General features: G+C 41.0%; 1 protein-coding gene and 1 long non-coding RNA gene across 2 annotated transcripts in view; one reads left to right on the forward strand and one right to left on the reverse strand.

The window, feature by feature from the left end:
* Positions 1-16,809, reverse strand: part of LOC111263476 (uncharacterized) — a 30,857-nt gene extending 14,048 nt beyond the window's left edge. The window contains exon 1 of the mRNA XM_022838576.2: positions 16,065-16,809. Within this exon, the coding sequence (XP_022694311.1) occupies positions 16,065-16,128 (64 nt within the window). The 5' untranslated portion in view covers positions 16,129-16,809. The remainder of the gene's footprint in view (positions 1-16,064) is intronic.
* Positions 8,036-24,106, forward strand: part of LOC111263477 (uncharacterized) — a 59,397-nt gene continuing 43,326 nt past the window's right edge. Inside the window, exons 1-2 of the long non-coding RNA XR_002682256.2 lie at positions 8,036-8,097; positions 10,822-10,966. This is a non-coding gene — a long non-coding RNA (uncharacterized LOC111263477). The remainder of the gene's footprint in view (positions 8,098-10,821; positions 10,967-24,106) is intronic.

Here is a 24,106-nt window from a genome sequence, read left to right on the forward strand (position 1 = left end):
TATAGGGTGAGACAAAAATGTTATGCTTATGAATCTGTTCTAGAAGCAAAGAAGTTAATGCAGTAAAAAGTAAAGTATGGGGTCAGGAGGCATCTTTTCAAATTAATAAATTGCTTTGCCTCACAGTGGACGAAGAGACGTTAATTAACTAAATCCTACTAGTTTCAATTAAATACAAATACAGTGACAAAAACGGCACACAGCTAATTCATTATAGATTCATTATATATACCAAGGCGTTAAGGACCATAACCAATAACTAATAGTGTTATCCAGCTACTAATATTACTGCATGTTCTATCCATCTAGAATGTTTCTTCACGGCCTAGTTAACTAATGTAATCTTACCAAATATAAAAACACCTAAGAAGAACTTTCTCCAATATAATTTAACAACCCTTCTAAATTCGCTGTTATCATTAGTTATATGTTATTATGCATCTTTAATAGATTTAGGCCTGCACACATATAATTGTGTACATGAAAGTTTGTAAACACCCTCGCTCCCTCGAGTTACTTTTGGTAGCCCCAAATTCAATCAGGGTTCCGTAGATTGCTAGTTCGACCGGGAGTAGGCAACGAAAAAATCGGCGCTATAGCTCTCTCGACTGTTCCGCTTTTCTACCCACTGTTTGATCTGTACAACAACCATTGAGCTAACGAAAATCCGCAGCAGTTTCTCCTGGTAGTAAACATATCGCGGTGAACTTAGACTCAACATGTTAATGTTATTTTGTAGTGATTCACTGACATTAACAGCCCCTGATTTTATCGATGTCAAAGCTGCATATCTCGGTTTGGCACGGAGTAACACGATGTAAACTCTTTTATATAGACGCTTTTGGAGAAAACTTTCCACTCGAATATACTTTTTCTCTGTTTGGCCAGAGACGCTCACAATCGGAGAACAGCCATTCCTATCAATTGGTATTGTGGCACGTAGGTAACTTCGTGGCGTTCCGCGGACAAACAGATAGACGAACTCAGAGAAATGATGTCGCCTCAAGGTTCCTCAAGAAGTTCCTATTTGGAGAGTAGCTGTTTCTTCTTAAATGTTTACCTTTAAAAAGTTCTCTTGGGGCATTTGCTGTTGAAATATTAAACCTCAATTCTAGTTAGAAGTTAAGAATTGGTACGTATGTGAATATATATCTTGAGTTTTGAGTTCTTTTTGTAAGAATATATATATATCAACGCAACGCTTATGTTTTGCATAACATCTAACACCGGTAACAGCGCGTACTCCTAGCAAGTTCATAAATCATCATATAGCACACAATGCCTACCTAAACAGTTCCTCTTTTGTTAACTCTGAAAAGATGAAATGAACCTTAATTCTAATAGGCCTCACAGAAGCCATATTCGGGTAACTCTCCACCGTCTGTGTATCATCTCCCCAATCTCTAAATCTCTGGTAATTACCAGCTTTTGACTGGGCCTGAGTAATAAAGTCGACTCGTTCAAGTGACCTTTTTCACTGTTACCGCCATGGCATATCACCAGCATCGCTGCTGCTGAAACTCCAGCGACAAGATAATAAACATTTACATCTAGTCATTTTTTTCTTCGTTTGTAATCCCTCTTGGGGGCACACTCGTCGGCCTATCATTGATGGAACAACTTCTATTGGATTATCCAATTTCAGCCTATCTTCGAGTCGCTCTGCGTTTTTGGCGCTACCTTTGGTTCAGTTTGATGGAAGGGCAGGTGGCCGTAATCAAGGACAAACGAACGGACCAGGTATCAGTACACGTAACTAATATCATTTATATGTCCACACGTGCGTACAATGGTATGTGAGAGGCAACACGATGAATGTTACCTTGTAAAAAACGAAATGTTTAGTGAAGTAAATACTCTCGCATATCTCCGTATTTTACGTACTGTTCCTTTCATAATCAGTATTTTAAAAATTTTGTAATATCTCGCCGCTTGTATTCTCATAAACGCGGGCTAAGTACTCAATCGATCTGCGATAGCTGGTCGGCACATATATTTGCTTCTTTTAGCAAAAACGAACTCAAAATCAATTCAGATGGAGTAATAGAGATTTTCGTGATAGCTTAATAGGTAACGTGTTTGCCCGTTAGTCTTAGAGGCATAGACCTCGTTTCGTCATGGAAGCCGGCCGCTTGATGAGAAAAAAAAAAACATGGAGGTTACGTATTTAATTATCGACGAATTTTCATAGGGTGATCAAAACATTTGAGCGCATAATTTTATCAACTTTGTCTAACCACAAAAATAAAACGAGGCTTATACTGAACTGGGAAGGAACTCATTTCGCTCATATGCTGCTCAGTACTAAGTAATAACCATATTACGGTCTGCCTTTTTAGGCTGCGGGAGCAACAATTGACCATGTTATATTTGTTAACGCCAAGTTTACATTTCAACTTTTTCATACCGGTGGAATTGTTACACGTTATTTGGAGGTTCATTTTATTTGTACTTCTTAATTTTAAGCCTCTTCGTCGCTTTTTAATAACTTTTCAGTCTAGTATGGCATAGTGGCTTGTAATGTTAACTTTCTTCTTTGAATCCTTAGCTGGATAACGAGTTTGCACGACCTTTAGGTAGGAAGTTTTAGGTAAGTGTGTTTATATTACTTCTTTCAGATCGTATATTAATTTTCTAGGAATAAGAGCCCACATGGTTTAGATGGCTAGTGCGTATCTTTCTGGATGCGTTGTTATGAATATCGCTCGTTCGGATTGTTGACACCATTGCCAAATCGGTCTTGTGGCCCACGATTATTCTGTCGTCTCAGAGAAACCTCAGCGAGGTCGCTGAACTAATTTGAGGTTTCTCCAACCTATCCCGACCAGATTAGTTAGTGGGGACAAGTTTTGGATGCTCTACCTGAGAAATGACTCTGAGAACCCGTCCCCAAACTAAAAATAGCTAGAAGTGTTAAAAAGCGCTTAAGCCTACGTTAGTTTATGATATGTCGAAAAACAAGGACGGAATGGATGAACCATCTTCAAAATGAGCGCTAATCATTATGAAAAATTTGACTTATGATGGCCAAAATGATATAGTCACTTTACTTATCAATCAGAACGGACCCGTACTGAACTTAGAACGCATAATTTCAACAATTCCGTATTTCTCAGAAGAACAAATGGTTCTCCCGACGTCCCTATTTCATTGAGTAATGGAGTTGTAATAGCATGTGTCAAACTTATGTAAGCATTGGCATCGGTGACCCTGACTGACCATGAGATGCGTGACAGCCCACTTCCTTTTTTAACACAAAAAAAAACGACGCTAGTTATCGGCAATAGCGGTGTGCAGCATCTCGGCCCCGTGCTAAAAAGATTCTTTTTAAACGTTATTGACTATTCGTTCAATGCCGATTACGGATATCGACAATGTTGTGTGTAAAGCAGAGAAGTATATTAACAGGACCGATATGCTCATCGCGATGCTTTTATTGGCTGGTTATCATGAATGTATGGTATATGAAGAAGAGAGCTATATTAACAAGGTGATAAATTTTTCAACACGTTGAATATTTGGCATGTGCTCTTCGTTTCCCTTTTCGGCTAGGACTGCGATGAGGCCAATGATACTATTACGAAGAAGGGGGTAGAGAAAATGCGAAATATTTAATTTTTCTGCTCTTCGTATCATAGCGCCCGGTCTTCTAGAGTGGACGGTACACCTATAGGAGGAAAAATTGCCTTCAAGATTGGCAGGAAAATACAACTATTTTTAGGCGTGAGAATCCTGACGACTAAGAAAAACAGCAGTCGAAGGGTGTTGACCCAAAAGCCATCGATGACAACAGCGCGAAAAGGCTTGAACAACAAAGCCAGTCGGATTTTCAGAACTCAACAGTTTAAGAGCCGAGTCAGCTTCAGAAAGGACGAACTACTACCAAGCGAAGCCATCATTAAAGAGCCGAGCAGATTTACTACGGCCGACAGGTCCGGCCGGCTCCAGCGATCGAGAACTTCGTGAAACAAATTCTAGCAACATTGATGACGGTAAGACTTGCACGGCACCTCGAATCAACGCAGTTATTTGCTGCATGACCAAGCCCTGAAGAGAAGCTAAAAATTACCCGGCCAACCCTGACGCTCCTCTTTCTGGAAGCACTGGATAGTGTGAACATTCTCGTGCCAACAAAAACTTGGGTAACTATCCCTTTTAAGTTACTGTGTTTCTGTTCTGTGCACTGCTCTGCACTGAAGCAAATGCCTAGGCCGTCTCAGTTGATGCGTTTTCGTTTTTTGCATCTATAAAATTCATAGGCGACTTCACGCCGCGCTCAGTGGAGAATAACGTCATTCATTTATGTGGCCAAGAACTAAGTTTCGTAGCGACCTATATTCGGCCGAATTCAACGTACGCACCGAAGAGAATTTTGTTGGTGGGCTGAAAGCCGTGTTTTCTCATTCTGCCTCTTCTCTGGTCATTGCCGGCAACTTCAGCGGTCACCTGGACTAATTGAACTCGAGTCAGATTACGGCTCTGAAGGATCCGCTTGCGGATTATGATTGCAGATTGGTCAATTTTACCTCACCATCGATTTTTCTAAGAGATGCAAGAAGTTGGACTACCGATCATTTGCGACGATCGTAACACTTCCAGCCCTTGAGAGATGCTGCCCTGTCAGTAAGTTTTAGAGATAAGGGCTATCCAACCGTTACATTATTATGGTGGGAAATTGAAAAGAAAAGCGTGAATAAGGAACTGAACAACTACTTAGGAAGAGTATGCACCATATTAACGGAGCAGCATGTTTTCCAGACAGAACGCTCCACACAAGCGGCATGCAGGATGCTGACAGCCGACGTCAAGATCGCACTGATCACGCCGCGCAATCTGCGGTATTTGTCGATTGCAATGCTACTTTAGACTTGACGTCCCAGGAAAGGGTTGGGTTTATCGCTAGTCGGGGTAGGTATATCTGTCAATATGCTCAACCTTCTCGCTGCGATTCTACCGCAGAACTACTACCTTTCACACGGACAATAGATCTGGGACAAGGCAACAACTGAAGCCCTCCCTGATCGGATACGAGGGCCAAAGAAATGAGTAGAAGTTACCTTGTACGCAAGCTAGTTTGTGGTAATAAAATTAAATAAGTTCACAGTGCAGTGATTCCAATGCAGGCTCAACGCGATAATAGCATGTTTGGGAAGGACCGTAAAGCTGGCCAAGATGAAAGTGGTCAAGTTCAGCAGAGGAAACAGACACTTTGTACGCCGCCAGGTCGCCTCTTGCTTATATTAACTGGTTTCCGTATTTGAGATTGTTCTTCTCCGCGAACGGTAGCAGTTTTACTGCATACCTTACCAAGGACGCAGGAAGACAGTGTTTGCCGCGTGAGTAATCATTTCATCGCTTGACCTTCGCAACCCCTCGCAGCTCATTCGTCCTTAAGGTAGGTTTAGTCACAGCGTATGGGATACACGTCACTTGGAAACATCTTACGGAGGAGAATCTCGAATGACTGAATTGCATGAAAATGTCCGTTTTCAAAAAAGAAGCGGGGCTACACATGACGCGATACTATTTTGCGTATCTAGCGTTGCGTATCAAGTCGACTTGCTACTATTGTTCGAAGAATCATGTCGTCGCTTTGAGTTCCCAGTAACAGAAGCCTTTAAGACCAATTTGAGGAAATGGAGGCAAACATCCACGTAGATTTATGCGAACTTCTCTGCTTCGGGTGCGGTAAGAAGCAATGAGTGGAAATGGGTAGACCCACTGAGCAGATTGAGGGATGTCGTCAGTCCATTTGGCATGCATCAGTTGCACCATAGACCTTGCAAGAGACCAATATGTGTCGGTACCCCCAATACGGGTAACACTGTGACACTTTTTGTCACCTCGTCCAATCTTTGGGATAGCTGGAATATCTTTCAAATAAGGCGCACAAACTCAATAAGAGTCAGTTGATCGTATGATGCAAAATGCTTTAGTGGTTCTGATCTTAGAATATTACGCTGTTAAGCTGTATATATGAATTGTTTGACTGAACATGAAAAAAACTCTTACAGGCCTTTACCTGTCCATTTGCTTAAATATGGGAAGCCTGCGCACGGGCGGATAAGGTGAATTAAATTAGTATCGTCCACGTGTGGTACCAAACTTGCTTTCTCTTTCGCTGCATTTATACTTGTAAAGTCATCTAATGATACCAGTAAAAGTGTGTACACTGTTTATAGATAAACCTATAATCCTAATATCGTCGCAATATCTGCGGTTGCTATGCTCACGTGTCGATGATTTGACATAATCACAATCGGCCATATTCCAATGGTTAGATTTCCATCTGCACCAAAGCAGCATTTAAGGACTACGTACAAGCTAGCCCTAATAGTTAAATTAAATTTCAAAAATAAATAAATAAAAGCTTAAATAACGGTCACCGTATTGCGCAGGTCTGTCATTTGGAACTGGCTCTCGGCAGTTGTTATTTGTCGAAATCGTTTGGGAATTGGAGCACTTGTAGGCCGATAGCATCGTATTGCAAGTAGCAGTGCATTGTCTGCTACGGGGTCTAGCATATGAGAAGCAAGACCTTGTACTGTCATTGAATAAGTAAGCAATACTTAAACATATACACAGAATTCAAGCGAGGGGTGAGAGTGGCTAAAAACAAACGGTCACTAGAAATCCCTTGGACAAAAACGTCATCAGACACACTCGATGAAAATGAACTCACGGGGTAAACCATGGTCACAGGCAGCCGATGGCAGTGATCCCGTTCTAGATCATAATAGGAAATTATCCTTGTGCTGTTTGAGTAAAAGGGCAAAGTAGGGACAGTTACAGGTCGTATATCAATTGTTTTGTAAAGATGTAGTACAACATGTCCTAATAACTGAGCTGGACTACTTTTGCTAACACGAGTAGATTTTGATGGAATTTGTTGTACTGTGGGTAAATTGATAACTTTGTAAACATTGTCCTTGTTGCGGCCGCAAGATCGGTGCGTAGTTGTTGAAGCTAGCTTGAGGTAAAACGCCACGTACCAGCAGAGTCATCACGTGACAGGGAAAAATTAATTTCCGGAATTAAAGTAACTTCGGTTAAAATTAAAGTAACGAAGGATGCGTCCTCTAAAGCGTCTTCGATCTGCGCCACTTTCGAATCACCGAATTCTGTTTAGTTGAATCTTAACTCCATCTAAAGTTAATCTCTAAATACTTTATTTGAATATACCTAATGTGTCCTTTGCCATAACGTTCATCGCTAAATTGAGACAAATTAATAAAAAAAAAAATAATTGTATGCGTGGAGACACAGGCGCAGCGTGTAATATACATGGTACTTTGCAGGTCGAACGTGTTGCCAAAGCTAGTCCCTGAATGCAAAACCGGTCTGTCAACACGGTTATTCCAATAAGCTATAATTACTAAAGACACCTATTTTCAAGTATCGATTATCGATTTCAACATCGGTTTCCTTAAATTCGGGCTACCTAGTCCACAGAGTCGCACCAAAGATTTAAGCAGACACGTATAGTAAACGTACGTATAATAAGCTTGACTAGCAATGACGATCTAGTCACCGACAATTTACACATACAATTCCTATAGTATGCCCACCGTATATCGTTTAGGCATGTTTAAAGATCTACGAACATACGAGTACGTTGTATTGAAAATTTTGCCGATTTCGCTAGTAATAGTCCGTCCATGGTACTATCGTTATTGCTTTGAAATCCTAATATGGACTGCTGTTGCTGTTGATGAAATTCATGTTTGATTAAATTGACACGAACCCAAGTTGAATCCAGAAGTGCGTCACGGTAGGGGGCGAGGCAGGCAAACGTTGCTATGATAGAGATGAATGGCATCATTGCCTGACGATATTGTAATCCCGTGTTGTCAATGCTATGTGGCTGCTTCTTGTCTTAGTTCACCTATTTACTACTATAACAGCGATATTCGTCCTCAGAGAGGGCATTGGGCTGATGTCATGAATCGTCACTGACGGAAAATATCTCTTTCTCAATGTTTCTTCTATACGACAATGGCAAGCAATATAGCATATTTGCCCACCTTGTGTATGCGCAGAACAGGCAAACATAGTGGAAGATGCAGCAAAAGTAAAGCAACACATGAAGACTATCTGGTAGGCACAATATATTGACGACAAAGTCACTTTTTCGTTGATCACGATTAGCGTTACTCGTGGATAAAGTGTACGTAAACGTGGACAAATATAACGTGGAAATAATGTCTGGTTTTGTGCTTGGAATTCGTTTATATAGTCGTACTGTTTAACTAAGTATAGCTTTGATTGTTTTCAAGCCATCACATCTTGGAATCAATAGCCATTCAGCTATTGTTCTATAAAAGGCTGTATGTGAAAGGTTCCGTGCGAAGTAAATAGCTTTCAGAAACCAAATTTAAATCGATTCTAAACTAAACAGTACTTCAAAACAAGGTTTAATGCTTTATCTAAATACGCACATAAATAGAACAAACATAGAAGTAGAAATCACAACTACTTTGGCTTTAGGCCATGTTGTCGCAGTGTGAACGTAGTTGAACCTGAACGTGGCAAAAATACAGTACCCTGCCTTCTGAACATTCTATCCCGTAATACTTAGTCGTCTTATGGCGTCCCTTCATAAGAACGTTCCTTCGTAATCCTAGGACGTCGACTGCCTTCAACAAACAAGTTTAGTTTGTATGCTATCCAGGAGACTATCGCGGCATCAAACTAAGTTTTAAGAGGATTAAAACAATGCGCATATCTACATGGCGGAATAACGCATCCATAGGAAATCCAAGTATAAAAAAAACTGTTCAGGGCTGACACAAATTATGTCACAAAATGACCAGTCGAGAATTTTGCCCGAATACGAGATGCAGGATAACAATAACAGTAACTTCAGTAGCGGCCCTCCGCGCTAAAAACAGCCACGATAACGACATCAGGCACAGAAAGCGCCCTATCCCTTTTTCATACGTTCTTTAGTACTTCTATTCTCTTCGTTTTCGAGGGTCTACGTTGTGCCACTGTTCGGCTGTTGTTGAGGACGCCGACGTAATTCTGAGTGCGAAATCAGACCGAGTTTGCTTGATGTGAACGTTGGTAACGCAGAGCTCTTTTGTGTTTCTCTTATCTCGAAAATAACAGGCCATTGTTAGACGTAAGTTAGACCATGAGCGTTTTTTCTTTTCAACCGCCAGACGGACCAAAGCGAGAGAACGTCTTCTGCAAAGTCCCTCCAATCTTGGCGCTGTATTTTTTACTTGGAACGTGTTCCGAGTGTTACTACCGCTGCCGTTTGCAGTCCGCTCGTAAACATGTGTCCAAGTATACATCGGTCTGGCTGTTTGGCTATCCGCAGGCGACTGATCTTTGTTTTTCCTCTTTTTTTCGGCATTTCTCTTGCTTTTTAGACGTAGACCCGAGATGTAGATCTCGTTTGTCTGAATTCCCAGCACCGGAATCCCAAACGCTTCGCTGCTGTTCTTCGCTATTCGGGCACTGGCCAGATTTATGTAGAAATTGTGTGTTGAATACCGGTGTATGCGTGTACAGTGGCACCAGATAGGAAGTGGAGCGAAGCCAGTAAAGCTTTTGAGCGTTGGGAGACGCTGGTCGAAGTGAGGCATACCAAGACGGAGGTTCACGCATAGACCAGTGAGGAGTTACTGACACAGTCTGCATTGAAAGCACGCTTCGTCAATATGGGGGAAAGAAGGGGGTACAATTGGATAGCAGATTTCGTGCACTCACGCGACTGAATGGGTCTCGCCAGTATTGTGTATGTGTGCGGCTACTGCTGCGCATTCGACATGCTCTCCCACCCCATTATTGTTGCCTACGGGGTCTCATTGACGACTGTCTTCCCACTCTAAATTATTCCTGGCCCCTTCTTATTTTCGACAGGAGCAAAACTAGACATAGATCCTAGAACAATCCTGCACGCAAGGGTAAGCGCAACGATCCAGTTGCCACTGCAGCTAGACCTATACATATGAGCACGACGATGAATAAAACCGCGTGAATTTTTCCAACAAGCAATAACAAATATGTACCTACGTATATTGTTACAAAGATAAGATTAAGTTGGTGGCATAGCGTTGTGTCTTTGTTGAGCTACTTTGGTACAGCGGGACGTGAATACGAGATCGGCACAGACTAGGCAGCAACTTTTATAATATGGCAGAGCTCTTTGAATGACAGTATTGAGATACAGCGGGCTTCATAAATTCAACTGCTCATTGCAGATCTTCGGAATCTGCTGCTTAAATCATCATTTTCCCCCTGCGAAACCCGCGAGAAAAAGGCCAATATGGCAGCTATGCCAACGGTGAGTTATTGGCGGGGCTAATATTCGTAAACGAAGCGCAGGTGCAGTTTCAACAAAAAGTGGGCTAATATATATGATTATGCTCACATTGCGCCTATTCGCGACTACTACGATCTGCGGCATTCTCTGTTCCTTCCGCTGTAAGCGTTGCCCTCCGGGGAATACGAACAGTGGCCTACTTTGCACTCAGCGCTCGCTTGTCCAAGTTTCTGCGCTCCCTATAACCGAATCTGTTTTATGCCTCGCAGCGATTTTACCCTGGTATCATTGTCTCTTTCCTTCTATACGTTTCTAAATCTGGCCAATTTCTTGACTGTCTTTTACTGACTCAGCTATAACTTCATTAATTTGGTTATTCATTCTTTATCCTGAACATACTAAGCCGTACAGAGAGCCAGCGCTCCTGTGCTTGTGGGAATCTGGGTTAGCCAAAAGCTGTCGTTGAGCGGACCAAATCAGGTGTATTCATGGCTGAGCTCTTTTCGTGTGAATGTTCGTTATCGTGAAAATTACGTTTCCCTCCCCAGCTGTCGTCAGATGCGCCGAGTTTGATTGGGCGACAACTAATACGGCGATCGTTTGATTGGAATAAGAAGATCTCCTGTCGTAAAGCTTCGACGAGACGATAAACTATAATGTTGGCCACCCACCAGCTGTCACGCCGCTCTGAAGGTATGCTTTTACCTTTGCTTTCAAATGTCAAACTATGCAAATGCGTGCCATACCTAACTTCAAATTACGAGGACGATTGTATTTATATGCATGTGATCTATTTTATAAACATGTGATAAGACAAAAGGCACAGTCAGATATTATTACTGCATTGTACGCTGCTTGCAGATGGGATCTTTTACCTTAAAATAGTCAGCAAAAGAGAGGTTGAGTATGGTGTTAGGTGATAACTGACTCATAAGGCTGAACTCGAGTGGTATTTATCATCCTAAACGATTTTGATATGTTTCGATTACTCTTGGCCAGTGCCGCATTTTTGCTAAGACTTAGCGCATTATGAAACAGGTAGTTTATTGAAGATCGTGAATTTGAGTACGAGGACAATATCACAAGACTCTTAATTATATTGGATTATATCAACATCTACGTTCATAGAGTATATATGGTCCTATTAAATCGATATGTATTTTAGAAAAGGTGACCTCTCAGATCAATGGCCTTGTTCTAGGTGTTCAACTAAAAAGTCCGTTCGCCTTTTAGTAGCGTCAAATTGTATACAAGCTGTACGTGCAGTCAATATTGCTTATAATTTTTTTATGTTTATTCCGGTGACATGAGTGTTGTTACAGCAGACGAAATAACTGAAAGCATAGTAAAAGATTGTTGGTAAATCAGGAGATCTAATTATCATATAATTATATAAGGACGCTTATCTAGTCGAAAGTAACTCCAAATGACGCCAACAATGAATAGCTGAATGCACTTACATAACTCTTTCTCTTTTTACCAGCATAATATATTTAAGATTTTACCTAAGTACAAAGTGTACTTTTGTAGCTTTCTTTATGGCAGTTTATCGCTTTAACTAGTTTTTGGCCACTTTTACACATACATATGGACCCTGTGTCTGAAGTGATGGCACTGGTATTTTTTATAACTTGCATGCAAACTTAGAGAAAATATCAGTTTGATTTGATCTTACTTTTCTTTTAAAAATAAAGTTAAGCGACGTTATGTTACATGATCTGGGGACCTCACTCCGCCTGGATCAACTGCTTACAGAAATCATTCTTTAACAACGAGAATATTGCTATCAGTTCTGCATGGATTACATTATTTGATACCTGGATGGGCAGGCCGTCCTGCTAAAGCCCCATTTCTTGGAAACTTTTTCTTTCTTTTTTTTTTTTTTTTTTTTTTTCTTATGATTCGGAATACAAGAAAGCTTGAGTCCATCTCCAGTTTATTGTTCAAACAAAGGAAAAAAAAATAAAGGCCAATGTTGCCTCCGACCTACACCGGGCAGTGTCCTTTCTTCAATAACCCGAGGTTATCGGTGTAGAATTTTTGGGCGGCGGGCAAACTTAAGAAAGATATCCCTACTGCCATTTGTCTGTGGGGAAAAAGCGGCTAAAAACTGCATGAACCGAATAGCTGCCGTGAAAAAACAAAAAAAAAAAACTACCTACCTTAATAATGTCATATTTATTAATTTAAGCATATAGTTTCTAATAGAAAAAAAAAGTATATGTGTAAATACATACAGTTGTTTGTAATGGAATCATCTTGAAGTTGCTTCTAACCAGCTAGCAGTTGTAGATGCTGCACTAATATAGCATCAGTAACAAGCAATAGACATAGATCTATTAGAGTTTGCTTCGTGTAACTATTTCTGTCTGGAGGTACACGGTATTCTATTTTTATGAGAAACTGACCTCTTGTAAGCCCTACTACTATATAAGATGCGTGTATGCTAATAAAAGTCAAGGTTAAACTAAGTCTTCGATTAAGTGTTCTGTACAGCCAAGTATTTCGAATTGATAGACAAAATCTGCGTCGGTACCATTGAAGTCGACTGTGCCGTTCGCTTAGAGTGTACAAAAATTTTACATTTATAAACGTCTACGCGTGTTTTGCTTCAAGGGTACCATTTTTCGTATGCTATAATTGACCACCGCTGTTTATATCCACTTGTATTTGACACCAGCTAGTGTTTAGTGATTCAATTACAAATATTAATCTATGAAACGAATAATTTACGATTTTTTTTTTTTTTTTAATAGAATTGTACCACTTAAACTTTTCCATTCTCAAGGTAGTTTTGGGGTAATTTTCGAAAAACGGCAGTAGGCAACCTGATGATCATTTTTGAATCGTGTGGTAAAAACACCCTTTGCGGCCTTTTGCATTGTCGGCCTGAAGTGTCTCAAGTCCAGGGATGTTTCTTGTACCGTGTGATCTCAGGACAAGTAGACATTTGACTGGATCAGTGGTTAGTTGATTGCTAAACACGTAAAAAAAAATGTTTCGCCATCTTCGCAGTACGAACTTTGGCAGCAGTCCTAGTTCATCAACTAGGCAACAGTACAGAGTTAACGGCAAAATTAGCTCGTTTGCGAGGCATCTTTTAACTACGCTAGAAATTGTGCGCTTGAAACAATTAGTTTTTCTTTAAACGTTTCTGATATTAAACTCGAAAAACTCAATCCCGCTATATATATATATAGCGAGATATATAGATATATCTCAATATATATCAAAGATGTATAGATATGTTACGTACCGATTGCTGATATCTGGCAGCGAGCTTTTGTGCCCTTCAGGAAGTTGTGTCATTTGTAATCAGCAAGATATGACAATACGTTTGGTCCGCCACCTCGAGCTTAGCTAATGCCTATAGTTGATCGCTTTTATTCAGCTGTTTAATGAGAAAGGTATATACGTGCATATTGGCATGCACCTATGTATGCACAAAAGTCGTGCACTTAAAATGATAGCTAATATCTCTTGGAGTAAAATTAGCCATTTGGGGGCAAGCAGGCAAATAAAGGCTTGCAGGTACTTGAATGAGCACGCAAATACGATCAATATGATTTTACCCTATAGATAGAAACGTAACAACAGGTTGGATAGAGCCAATACCCTGTATAAATTACATCCGTTCGATCTTTCAATGATGAACTAGTATTTGGGACTAGAAAACGAGTTCGCTTCGTACTGCAGCCTCAAGCAGGATCACTACGTTGAACCTAATTCTATAAAAGCAAAATCACTCATGTTTTATTGATTACAGTATTTATATACTACATCGAATTTAGCATTTATCATCACCATCCATAACTGTCACCCTTGAATGTAAATATATCTATGTTTTGCTAGACATATTAGTCCATGACTATTGTCTATATCGTTAGTAGGGTTTGGACAAGCGACCCCCAGCCGACGCAGCACACCTTCATTTCTATATACGAGTGGTACAATATACCGCACGTAGAATTTGTGTTCTGTGAAAAAAAATCGTCGAAGCGATTTTTCTTCATTTCAGTTTATTCGAAAAAAATCATACATCGCACCATTATTAAATATCGTTTCCTCTACGAGTATAATAAGCAAACGTGTTTCTTTTTTTTTTTTTTCTATTGAAAATTATATTTGGTTACGGGGGTGAGCGAGTGCACTGGAAATTACTCGTCCTACAATGATGTACTTTCTCTAAAAGTCAAAAGCCTTTACCTCTGATGACCGTAGCTGATTTGAGTGGGGAACTGGCAAAAAAGAACACCCGATTATTTAATCTCTCCCTATTCACTTAGCTTTGTTAGCAATAAAGATTATCCGTCATTGACAGTGGCGGGTGAAACGCTCATCTACGCTGCCATGCGGTTCTGTCATAGTATTAGCAAAAAACGTATGGCTTTCATTAATGGCCCCAGCAAAAAAAAGTTTTTGTCCATGATGAGCCGGCTAGACTATAATTGAAATGAATCAATAACGGTCCGCAGTGACGGACCAGGAGGTGGTATCGCCTGTCGGATGTATGTGGCTCGTCTGAAATTATAGGCTAGATTAGCTCCGTCATCCGAATTCGTTTGTCGCAATTTACTAAATTTGTTCGAAAAAAACGAGCTGTGTCAAACAAGCAGTGTTTGGGCTAGAATCAAGTTTTACAGTTATTGTATGTATAGACTAACATTGAAGCCAATGGAAGCGTCCAGCCGATAGAAGCATTGACTGGCTAGAGCGCAAATGGACAGATCATCTTCAGGCGGACCTCGCTGAGCAGACGATGAAAATTAGAAGTTTACATATGCTCTGTTCATTGTCGGCTACAATATTAGGCAAACAACAGGTGTCAGCTTCGATCCAAAGACAAAAACCTTGAAGTAAAAGATCGGTTATGCGATATCCGAGTCGGGCATCGTCTACTTGGGTATCCTAGGCCCATTCAACGAACATGTATTTTACAGCTGACTTATAGATTATGTCAACTTGCCCAGCGTGGCATTCGACGTTGGCAGAACGGAAAAATGTAACAGTCTTGATAACATGGATGGCTTGTGTCACAGTATGAGGCTACAGTTAGTACGCGGAAATAGATAAGAGGTACCGGTGTAGTTAAACACTGCTGGTACATCGAGTGAAATAGATGACGGTGTCAAGTCCCGCGAGCGACCAGCAGCGCTGTTTAGTGCCTGTATCGTATACAGACGCGTCCATGCGCTTCGCCTATCGGAAATCTCTAGTAATTAATCGAGCACTAGTTTTGCTCAAAGATAAACAAATTGAAAACAAGTAAAAGTGTAACAATAGACAAAATGGCCAGCAATTCACTAAAATTACGAGATTTTTCAATTTATCTCCTTAGAAGTGTTGAGCGCATCGGTTCAGGCGTAATTGTTGCAATAACTATGGCTATTAGGCGATTTATAAAACCTAAAAAATATATATTTTTGTGCGTTTCATGCTTGAAAGAAACCGTACCTTCATCTATAATAGCTACAGTATTTTACGAGTACATATTCCCTAAAAAGAGTTTCCTATCACAAAGAGCTTCGTGAAAACGAATGTTTCTGTAAGAAAATTAGCTTCCACTCGGTGCATTTTCTTCGCGAACCCGAGTGTTTGCTATTTATTGTTAGTAAACCTTTGTAAAACTACAGACGCCCATGGCAGTTTCTCCTACACTAAATTGATTTCCTCGCTACACGTTAGTTCGTCCCATCGTCTTATCCACAGGCGACCTTCGATGGCGGCACGCGAAAACCCCACTTGGGCGCATCAGCAATATTTCAACAATGCATCTGTTATGTTCTCTTACCGTCAACAGCTATGACACACAGTACCAGTGTAACGGCCGTATGGATCCCTCGTAGAGGCCGCATTTTCCCACGTTATTGCTCACACCTTGTAAGCGTTTATACGTGTTACTGAGGTATCCTTCAGGGAAATCAGCTTTCAACCTCTTCGTCCTGCTGCTGTCCTCGGTCTGCCCAGCGGTTTGATTCCTCTGAATTTTTCATTATTATCACGATCTTGATTTTTTTTGCAGCACAGATGTCCGTCATCATCCTACACAATACGGATTCTTCTTAAAATGGTCATGCACAGTCCATTTTGCAAGTAGTTTTTTTTTCCCCCACGGTATAAACAAATACGTTTATTGTTCACGTTGTATATTCAGGTTTCGTTCCTGTATGCACTGCTAAGCTTTCATGTGTTTTTTTTTTTCTATTAGAAACGACGAGAAGGGCAGAGGTATCTTACATTCTGGTCTTAACAAATTTAACGGAGGACTCTCTTCAAAATAAAAGTCAAGTGGTTTCGCTAGCTTGAAAGCTAGTTCGATTTGAAGAGATGGGAGAAGTTTAGGTTTCTTTGCATAACTTCGTTCAACTTTTTGGGCAAGCGCATTATTTTGGGGAAGCGAACAATGCCTGCTGCGAGCAACATTTAAAGCAGTGAACACGTTGCACTTGCTTTTAAATCGTAAGTAGTATTGCTTCTTGTGAAACGCTTTAAATATCTGCTACAACGTATAGCACACATTGGACGCATTATTGAGTCTGCATGTCCGACAAACACGCGTTCGTGGTACGCAATACGTGTTTGCCCTCTCTGAATGAGAGAGGAATTATTAAGGAAAGGGCACGTTTGCTCTAGTGAGGGAGGGTAGAATTTTCCGAAATTCGCCGAAACGGTCGCCACTGTGCCCGCCACAGCCAACTTTACGGGCTGAAACCCTTCCGAGTAACAACAAACACAATTTTTCTTCTACAGCTAACGTGAATGGTGGCTGTGTGGCCAGAGACGGACAGCTCGCCTTGAAGCAAGCTTACGCTAATAGCCAGATTGTGACAGTGCAAAGAGGATAGCAATTTGTTTGTCTATCACGCGCTGGAGTTGGGTGAGAGACATAATCTGTTATATATATATATATATATAGTCCATAGGGACTGAGATGTTTGGATTAAAGATAATGTGTTGACCGAGAAAGCCGTAGAAACGTATAATTGAGACATTTGCTGATGTTAAATTCTTTTACGATAAACTATAGAATATTCTTAGAAAAATACAACCCTGAAAATTTCAACAGTTGTGGTCGCACGAAATAAAGGGACTATGAAAAAAGGACAAACATGGCGATAGTACACGTTTTTAGATATTATAATTCGGCAATCCTCCCTTCTTTGATATTTTTCCATAGCTTGTGCGACTGTAACTAAAGCAACTAGAAGGGATCATACGTCGCGTAACACGCATCAGCACGGCCACCTTAGACATTGGGATCACGTACAACTTGTATAGCATACACGAAAAACGTGACAGAAAAGGAAAAACACTTAGAGTGATCGCTTTTTTTTTGAATTTCGACGGATTACTTCGAACCAAACATAATTAAGACAAACAAGCCAGCGTAACGCGCTGTGCAGGCCACAGCTCTGTGGCTTTATGCCTATTTATGGGTATGTTACCCTTGAGAACAATGTTTTCGTGTTTTGTATGTTCGGGTGCGAAAGAGGATAATTCTCCGATGACTTATAGAAATGAATGCGGCTGAATTTGGCTAGCGTGAATATGAAAGTATTTTGAATTACTACTCGAAGAAGTACCGTTTTTGCAAATCTCAGCGGTTACGAATCTGGGTCTCGAGCGTTAGACCTTCGAGCCGATTCGCCTCAGAGCCCATACGAGCCTATACATATAGAAACTCGCCCCACACATTTACTGCTAACTTTATGTTTCTGTCTCGAATTGAATTTGCATCGGTGCCACGATAAATGGCCGTTTTCTGCATTCACAATAAGTTCCTTAAAACCCCAAACCTGCTTTCTTCCATATAGCAAAAGTCTGTAGTCTATAATTAGAAGCCTATAACTTTAGTGCGTAGAAATTAATTGCATGAGCCGTTTGCATGGTTCATAAGCAAATGTATAATTATACTGCATGATATATCAGCGTCGGAGACAAAAAAGACATCCCAGAGAATAGTAATAGTATAGCTTTCTTCAGTCCTGCATGGGGAACGTGACCATCACAGCAACTTATCGTTGATGAGCGAAACTCGACTCAATTCGATTTTATTATAAATACGACCTTAAACGGTGAAGTATCGCTTCGAGCCCGCGTCGACACTTACCTCAGTTCAGGGAATCATAGTAATTCATTCCCTATAGATAAACTCATTCGGTCGAAGCCGGTTCGTTTCGGCTAAAAAACAAAATGCTTTAGATCATAAATAGACACTCACAAGCACATACACCTACGAACCTTCAATTGATAGTGTTGTTGCGGGTGTCGTACTAATCAGCAAAATATTTCTAGGGTAATCCCGTGATCGACACGTATGACCCAGTGGACATTAGTTCCCAGTGCTTCGTTTGGCCACAATTTTGTCTCTTGAGATGAAATCCTTTTTCTCTGTCTCCTGAGAAAAATCCAATTTACACAATATATATATATATATATATATATAAATGTTAGCAAGGATTTATATCGATGTTTGAAATGAAAAAGGTGGCTACTTCAGTAAAAGGTAGAGAACAGTTTGATTTTGAATAGTTATAAAGGATTTCGAATTTGAAATCTGTCGCCTTTGTGTTAATGGTGTGTGTCATTCGTCTGCTATCTACAGCGTGAACAGGATCGACGAAACAAAATAAATACAAACCGCTGAAGGAACACATGTGTTCTTGTGGCGAGAGGTTAACTTTTAGATGAAGCTACAGTTTACTAGCGTCGTTTAATTTTACCGCCTGCGAAGTGTGTACAATGAGTTATTAGAATTCTTTGAGTGAGACGCTAGAGGAAAGGTGATTGATATTTCCCAGCGTTCGCCAAATCACCGAAGGCAATCATTCGAATTTTTTTTATCTCTTATTTAATTACGATTGCTTATTTAATGAAAATCTATTATTAATTTCTACAGTGGCATGGTATTTGTATGTGAACTAGTACAATATCAATCTAGAACAAGGGCAGACTTGTCGTATTTTATGCAGATGAGTAAAACAATCATAGTGCGAAAATCCTATAACGGTACAGCCATGCACTTATATATAGTCGAGTCGTTATAACAGATCTGTGACAGTTATAATAGTTAGGAATTCATCGTAATTGAGATTACAATGAGTGACTGCCTTAACAAATGCGACTGGGTCCACTGTGAAGCCCAGAGTACCTGTACCATTTCCGAAAAATTCTTATTCATCTGTACGGGACTGCGTGTTCCAGCTTTTGGTACCCGTTCTCCTTATTACAAACGCCCTTGTGTAAACAAGCACGAAATAACAGCTGACCGACTTCAAGCCACTTCTGCCGAATCTGCTTGTTTACGGCTGCAAGGAATTGTAGACACTCACTTACAGAATCCTCAGATCTTTTCAGAATCTCCCTCATTTGCTTGGGGGTTGATGTAGTTTCAGTCGAAAAACTGCAGAATCGATGTCGAGCTGAATTACGCAGCTTCTCTTGCATTGCTATCTGACCCGCAGAGTCCTAAGGGGACTTCTCACTGCTGCTAAATTACGGGTACTTGCACCCCCCCGGCCAGTGCTGAACTTGGGGGGTAAACGTCGTCAACTGGTTGAATTCTGTTTCGACTAGAGATTTAGTGAAAGTAAAATGTCAAGGACACGGATGGGTAAGCGGTTAGACGTCACCGCCTAGGGAGGAATGAAGCTTGAGGAATAAGAGTGAATGAGAAAGGTCCCGGGCAGCTAAACAAAAAAATTCTTAGAGGCTTTCTTTGTGCTATGTTACTTTGTTGTTGCGACTGCTACCTCTATACCCCGACATGGTATCGTCCGGCACGCCATGGAGCGGAAGGGGCACTCGATTATTTCCAGTCTCTTTCTTTCAACACAACAACAGGGGGTAGTTTCTTCTGCGTGTAGAAGGCGTTTCCGCCATGCCGCGCCCTGACACCCCACGCATCAGGACCCACAGCAGAGCACCATACAAAAATATCCACCAACTCTTCCGGTCTAACGCTACCATTTTCCTTTGTTTTGCGTCCACTGTCACCATCGCTATCATCTCCTCACTAACCACGTTGTTTCGGTGGTGCTCTCTAACTTCTGTTCATAACTACACTACTGTTATTAGTACTGGTATAGACTGGCAATCCATAGCCGTTGTTCGTGATCAGACGACACGAGCCCTGCTTCTGTAGCTACTGTCTGATTGCTCCCTTTGCTTGGCTTAGCTGCTTTCATTCGTCCGAACCATAGCCAAGAGGCCGGCTACCTCATCCGAAATCGTCGCTGCAATAACCGCAGCCTACTAGTTTGAGTCCTACCGAGCGGAAGACCAAGCGAACAACAGGACAAGATCAGGACAGTGGCGGCCAACGAATGACGACACAGAGCATGGCGATCATGTTTAGCCGAGTCTGTCAGCACCCGCTGGTCGAACAACCCCTTTCCTATCATTGCCTGTGCCTCAGATACGTCATCCTATATAACAGCCGGTATAATGAAGAAATATGAGATATTCATCCTTTCTTGTTTTGCGCTGCTATGCTAACGCCTCGTTGCAGAAAAGCTTTGAACACACAGAACATAATTAATTTCGCCATTAGCTCATGGCTATACTTATGCATATCATATATAAATACATATCAAAAGACAGGAATTACAAAAAATGTTGGACCTCTCATTCATAGTTCTGTGAAAAAGGCATTAGAAAAATATCGCGTCGTTCATGTTGAAGAAGATCAGTATCCCAAAATGTAATACAATTAATGTAGGTTAGTCATGCGTCCGCTAGATTTATTGGCAATTACGCATTGTAGGTATAATTAATTGTTTGTAAAATATAAGCTTGTATTGTTTTAGACATGTATTTTAGTTAAAAATCAGCTAGACTCATAATAACGAAGTAAGACATGCTATACTGGCACCAAAAAATGCATCATGTCCTTGTTCTCAGCAGAAGGTATTGTTACAAAAAATATCGATCGGTGGAATGCATTTAGGTAGAATTGTATAGACTGTCACAGATACATATTCTAGAGTTATACAGTTGTGTCAGACAGATGTGCACATGTACCTGAGCTACGTTGTAACTTGTACTTATCGATAAAACGCGACTAAATGCCCATGAATTGCTGAAACACATTAACTTTTGGGCTGTCTTTTAGATTAGATGTCTTAATACTGGCATGTTATTGCCAGGACCGTATTCTTTATACGTTTATTTTTTTGTTGATACGAATGCAGGTTTCTATAATATTTACGTAGGACAAGCATGTTATCTAAGGACGCCATTGGAGTGTATTTATGTACTCGCTTTGGTTAAAAGCTAACTACAGATGTTGAAAACTTGCAAATGCTAGCCCGTCACAAGGTATCGATGATAACTTCGTCGGCTGGACTTAAACAATCGTCGACGTATCTCAAAGAGCTTTTTAGTAGTTGTTATCTTTCACACATGCAAACCAAGTCGGGTTCCAGTGTTTTTTTTTTACTTTTTTTTTAGATATATTATATCAGTTTCTAGTAAACTCAATTGATTATTTGTCATATAGACACGTACGTTGACTCCGTGTGAAACAACTACACAAGATGCTTGTCTCGTGTCTAGAGTCTTAGTAAAAGCCGAGTTAACAGCATGTTATGCCCAGTGTTTCTCGCGTCATTTGAGGTTTCGTTATGCCCAGTTTTCCTCACGTCCTTTGGGGTTTCGCTACGCCCAGTTTCCTCGCGTCATTTGGAGTTTCGTTTTATACAGATGAAGGTCATTCCGAATTCTGAGAAGATTACAAAGCCACTTATAGGGTTTAGGTTGGGTAGAAGGACAAATGTGTGAAGTAGGGGATGGGGGAAGCGTTAGGCTAAGAGCTTCTGGAGCATGTCTGAGGCAACGTTCTAAATATAAGCGTGCGTCACATATATTGCTGTCGTATGTTTGCGATTCGTCGCTGAAAAGCAGCGCAAGGTTTGCTTAAAAATGTTGCCACATTCCGGTGGAGCATAAAGAAGCAAAAAGATAAGCAATGGGGCAAACTCGCGGGGTGGGAGCCGGCTCATCAGATGACGTAACGCACTCCACTTCTACCTATATGGGCAGCCTAGAGAAACGGGGAGGTAGAGAAAAAAAAAAGAGAGAGGAAAGCGGAAGCCTGTAGGACGACGGTCTGACTTTGGCCTTGCTTGGCGAATTCTATTCATTTGGGTTATTCTGAGCTCCTGCTTCCTTGCCTAAAAAGCTTGCGAAAAATCAGGGAAGCTTCACTTATGGCCCATTCAAGTAGAGCAATGCCTTTTGCCCGTTGTTCCTATGCCTCCTATCCTTTTAGCATTAACCGCACTCGCTAATCTGCCCTAACAGAAAGGCTTGCTTTTAAAAGGATGGGACCAGGCTTGGTGATGAGCCTCGAGAAAACCTGCTTGACAATCGTTCTCATATGTCGAAAAACCGCTCCATGAGCTCTCGACGGAAGCCTGAAGCTGTTCGTCGGTTCAAACCGGCAGCGAGGGACTACCATTTTCCATTTAGGCCCTTGCCTGTGAGGATACGGCGCTCTTGGTCAATCCTAGCGCCCAGAATAAGCCAGGTTAGCGTGTGTTGGGGAAAAGGAAAAACGAGACAAAAGTAGATTTAAATGACCGCCTTTGATTTGGCCTTCCGGGCTCTTAATGGGTGTTGGCCTCTCGGTTTACCACGAACGGCTCTAACCATCAACTGCTTTAGTGCAAACTGTTTAAATTCTGCTATTTTTGCTAGATGATAGTACTTGTCGGCATAAAAAGCCAACAGATTTATTAGGGACGCATCATATGGAGTATTACTTTGTATATTACTTGTGGGGCCTGCATTGTAATCGCAGGTAATTCACCTCAGGTTTACATAGCTCCTCTGAGAACACTAGACATGTGCCTTTTTTTTTGTGATATTGTTCCCTTATGGGCTAGGTAAATTATCAGAGCCCTTGTGGGTTAGAAAGCACGGTTTAGAAGGTCCAACAAATCGGAATCTACTCATTCGGCATTGGATTAGGTCAAACGAAATTTTAAGTACAACAACGTGTAAAATGGCATGACCACTGATTATAATTACACACAACAATATTCTATGAAATTTGAATCCAACAAAAGTGGTCAACCATTCGAGAAGCTCAAATCTGTTTCGCCTCCCTTGAGTAGGTCAAGGATTGCAGTCAGGACGTTTTACCCCATTGAGCATCGAACATTCGTGCTTTTTATGAATGCAGACTCTTGACCCAGCCTATACGCCAACCAATCGGCAGCCATGCAATTCCACGGTTTTTTCGCGATCATCTCTAGCTGTACGGTTCAGCGTACAATAAACCTACTTATGTCTCCCCAGTTATTTACTCTCTCACAACGCTGATATCGTGGCGATAAACGTTTCATACTGTTATTGTAACACTCTAGGAGTTTTGGCGTCCATGGTACGAACGCGCTGTGGCGGCTGCGATCCGTAAAGTAACGTATTATAGTTTCGATCGAGGAAGAGAATAACGGTGAGAGCAGGTACGAAGAAGATGAATCGAAGAAAGAGAGAGAAAAGGGAAGTAATTCCGCTGTCAGGAGTGGACGCAATCAATTCAGTCCTACGTAATAGCTGGCTGGAAGTTGATTTCGTAGCCATTGAACAGCGAGACATACTCCCTGTAAGTAAACAGCAGTAAGCCTGAACTGGCCACGTTTTTGCGTCGGATACAAAATGTACATAGACAAATCATCATAAGTTAGTGGAACAAAGTAAAGGAGCCATTGGATAAGGTCAAATTTTGCTTGATCTGACTGAGGAAAAAAACCAGAGCAGATTTATGAAATGAATAGAGCAGTGACAACTTGCTGATTTCGCCTAGCCGGCATAGTACTACTGATGCTC

This window comes from Varroa jacobsoni, unplaced genomic scaffold, assembly GCF_002532875.2.
Source record: "Varroa jacobsoni isolate VJ856 unplaced genomic scaffold, vjacob_1.0 scaffold_769, whole genome shotgun sequence".
Lineage (NCBI taxonomy): Eukaryota > Metazoa > Arthropoda > Arachnida > Mesostigmata > Varroidae > Varroa > Varroa jacobsoni.